The sequence below is a fragment of the Cetorhinus maximus genome, chromosome 3 (genome assembly GCF_964194155.1).
Source record: "Cetorhinus maximus chromosome 3, sCetMax3.hap1.1, whole genome shotgun sequence".
In the NCBI taxonomy this organism is placed as follows: Eukaryota; Metazoa; Chordata; class Chondrichthyes; order Lamniformes; family Cetorhinidae; genus Cetorhinus; species Cetorhinus maximus.
The window spans coordinates 134,430,062-134,433,797 of NC_135881.1; the positions used below are offsets into that span (position 1 = coordinate 134,430,062).

At 63.9% G+C, this 3,736-nt stretch overlaps 1 protein-coding gene across 1 annotated transcript in view; it reads right to left on the minus strand.

Annotated features, from left to right (window-relative positions):
* jazf1b (JAZF zinc finger 1b) overlaps nt 1-2,363 on the minus strand; it is a 296,764-nt gene extending 294,401 nt beyond the window's left edge. The window contains exon 1 of the mRNA XM_078539020.1: nt 2,211-2,363. Within this exon, the coding sequence (XP_078395146.1) occupies nt 2,211-2,325 (115 nt within the window). The 5' untranslated portion in view covers nt 2,326-2,363. The remainder of the gene's footprint in view (nt 1-2,210) is intronic.
* Nucleotides 2,364-3,736: the final 1,373 nt, after the last annotated feature.

The window sequence follows — 3,736 nt, forward strand, 5'->3', positions numbered from 1 at the left end:
CCCCCCCTCCCCCCCCCCGCTCTCTCCTCCCCCCTGCTCTCCTCCCTCCCCCCCTCCCACCCTCCCCCCTGCTCTCCCTCCCCCCCCCTGCTCTCCTCCCTCCCCCCCTCCCCCCCCCTGCTCTCCTCCCTCCCCCCCTCCCCCCTGCTCTCCTCCCTCCCCCCTGCTCTCCTCCCTCCCCCCCTCCCCCCTGCCTCCTCCCTCCCCCCCTGCTCTCCTCCCTCCCCCCCCTCCCCCTGCTCTCCTCCCTCCCCCCCCTCCCCCCTGCTCTCCTCCCTCCCCCCCCTCCCCCCTGCTCTCCTCCCTCCCCCCCTCCCCCCTGCTCTCCTCCCTCCCCCCCCCCCCCTGCTCTCCTCCCTCCCCCCTGCTCTCCTCCCTCCCCCCTCCCCTCCCCCCCTCCCCCCTGCTCTCCTCCCTCCCCCCCTCCCCCCTGCTCTCCTCCCTCCCCCCTCCCCCCTCCCCCCTGCTCTCCTCCCTCCCCCCCTCCCCCCGCTCTCTCCCCTCCCCCCTGCTCTCCTCCCTCCCCCCCTCCCCCCCTCCCCCTGCTCTCCCTCCCTCCCCCCCTCCCCCCTGCTCTCCTCCCTCCCCCCCTCCCCCCTGCTCTCCTCCCTCCCCCCCCTCCCCCCTGCTCTCCTCCCTCCCCCCCTCCCCCCTGCTCTCCTCCCTCCCCCCCTCCCCCTGCTCTCCCTCCCCCCCTCCCCCTGCTCTCCTCCCTCCCCCCTCCCCCCACTCCCCCCTGCTCTCCTCCCTCCCCCCCCTCCCCCCACTCCCCCCTGCTCCCCCCCTCCCCCCACTCCCCCCTGCTCTCCTCCCTCCCCCCCCTCCCCCCACTCCCCCCTGCTCTCCTCCCTCCCCCCCTCCCCCCACTCCCCCCTGCTCTCCTCCCTCCCCCCCCTCCCCCCACTCCCCCCTGCTCTCCTCCCTCCCCCCCCTCCCCCCTGCTCCCCCCCTCCCCCCTGCTCTCCTCCCCCCCCTGCTCTCCTCCCCCCCCTGCTCTCCTCCCCCCCCTGCTCTCCTCCCCCCCCCTCCCCCCTGCTCTCCTCCCCCCCCCTCCCCCCTGCTCTCCTCCCCCCCCTCCCCCCTGCTCTCCTCCCCCCCCTCCCCCCTGCTCTCCTCCCCCCCCCTCCCCCCTGCTCTCCTCCCCCCCCCTCCTCCCCGCTCTCCTCCCCCTCCCCCCTCACCCCCCCCTCCCCCCCCTCCCCCCCCTCCCCCGCTCCCCTCCCCCCCCCCGCTCCCCTCCCCCCCCTCCCCCCCCCCGCTCCCCTCCCCCCCTCCCCTCCCCCGCTCCCCTCCCCCCCTCCCCTCCCCCCCCTCCCCCCTGCTCTCCTCCCCCCCCCCTCCCCCCTGCTCTCCTCCCCCCCCCTCCCCCCTGCTCTCCTCCCCCCCCCTCCCCCCTGCTCTCCTCCCCCCCCTCCCCCTGCTCTCCTCCCCCCCCCTCCCCCCTGCTCTCCTCCCCCCCCCCTCCCCCTGCTCTCCTCCCCCCCCCTCCCCCCTGCTCTCCTCCCCCCCCCTCCCCCCTGCTCTCCTCCCCCCCCCTCCCCCCTGCTCTCCTCCCCCCCCTGCTCTCCTCCCCCCCCCTCCCCCCTGCTCTCCTCCCCCCCCTCCCCCCTGCTCTCCTCCCCCCCCTCCCCCCTGCTCTCCTCCCCCCCCTCCCCCCTGCTCTCCTCCCCCCCCACCCCACATTCCCACCCCCTCCCCCCTGCTCTCCTCCCCCCCCACCCCACATTCCCACCCCCTCCCCCCTGCTCTCCTCCCCCCCCACCCCACATTCCCACCCGCAATAGTTTACACCGCCCCAGGCTCCACCCCATTCTCCCGGTGCCGCCCCGCCCGGGTAGCGGCCACTCGCCAGGCCCGGTCACTGCAGCCGTTGCCATGACAGCAACTAAATGGCCCCACTGGGCCCCAGGCCTCAAATTGACACCGTCCGCCCTTCACACCGAGCGAATTCCCCCTAAACCACACCCAGAGTTGGCACTGGGAGGTGGGGGTGGGTGAACGGGTCTGCCTCGCCGGACGCGGCCTGTGGCCAGGGGCCCCGCGTAACCCCGGCCGGGAGCCACGTCCGGCGGGGTCTGACGACAGGGAAGAGCAGCGCGGGGGCAGCACCCCGGCCAGTCACCCGCCCCCCCCCCCGCCGCCGCTCCACGCGAGCCGCCGCCGCCGCTGCAAGCGGGGCGCTGCCTCTCTCCTTCCCCCTCCCCTCCTACCGATGTGGTTGTCTTCAATGTGCTCGATGAGTTCCCACAGAGTCTGGAAGTGCAGCCCGCAGCCCCCGAAGCGGCAGGTATTGGAGAAGAAGGAGGCGGCCGCCATCCCTGTCATGGTGCTACATGGGTCCAGGCGGCAGCGCCAGGGGAGGGGAGGGGAGCGGGGCGGGGACACTGAGTGAGAGCGGGGACACCGACACCCACCCACTCAATCACACACACACACAATCCAGCCCTCTCATTCCACTTGCATATAAGTAAATAGAGTATTTTCTTCATTTTAAAAAGGCTTTTTAATCCCCAATTAAATTATTCATTTTATAAAACCCTACATAATATATTGCAATAAAAGTAATGTGCAATTTGATTCGCTTATTTCAAAAGATACGCCAAAGGTGCCAATGTTGGACAAATCCTACAGAATTTCCACTTGTGAGATGTATCTCTAAGATTTTGGTCCATGCCAAAAGTATAAACATAAATCACAACTGGCATTAATCTCTTGTCCTCCTTTCCAATGGTTTCCATTTTTTCCCTTGACCGAATCCACCTGGCGTTTTCTATTGCTTAGTCTGGCTGGAGAAAAGCCCAACTAAGCACAGAGTTAATGAAAAGCAAAAACAAATCCTGCAGTTTCTGGAAATCTAACATAGAAACAGAACCTTCTCTACTAAAGCAGGCTCCAAATCTGAAACATTAACTTGACCGTTCTCTTCATAGATACCATTTTAAATGATCAAATGGCAAATTTACATGTGCCTTTTTTAAAGGAGAGGAATCAATAAAGGAACTTAAACATAAAGTGTACTTTTCAACATAACAAAGTGTCAGTTGTAAACCAAAATTATCACATTGATGTTTGTGATCATTTTGGTTTATCCACTGGATTGCTCCCATGTCATCAATTCTAAAAATCTAACAGTGTCCTTTCTTTTAAAGAGAGGCACAACTTCATCTCTGAGGCAGGATTTCCCTCAAGTGTAGGATATGATAGGCTGTACCCATGTGGCGATGGCCCCGTCAGACCAGCCAGATGTGTTTGTAAATAGAAATGAATTCCACTACTTCAACTGCAAAATAATTTTGTAAGTGTGTGCAAGTTTCCCAGGTAGCTGGCATGATGCATTCATACTTAGGCAGTCTCAGGTGCCTCAACACTTTAGGCCACTGTTCAGCCTCTGTGGATGGCTTCTAAGTGACATGGTGTATCCGCTGAAAACACGGTTGATGATGTCAATGCAGAACCCACCACCGAGGCACACAAGAGATACAACCATAGCCATTTGACATCCAGAGCAACCACTGAGCAGGTCATTGGCTTGCTGAAAATGTGATCCCGGTGCCTTGATTGCTCTGGGGACGGCTTCCAATACAGCCCTTCAAGGGTCTTGTAAGAGTGGTATATTGCACTCTACACAATTACAGCGGGAGTAGAACTGGCATTGGAAGAGTGTGATGACTGCTCAGCTTCCTCAAAGGAGGAGGACCATCCAGAGGTCCTGCTGGTGCTGAGTGCATTGACCTCC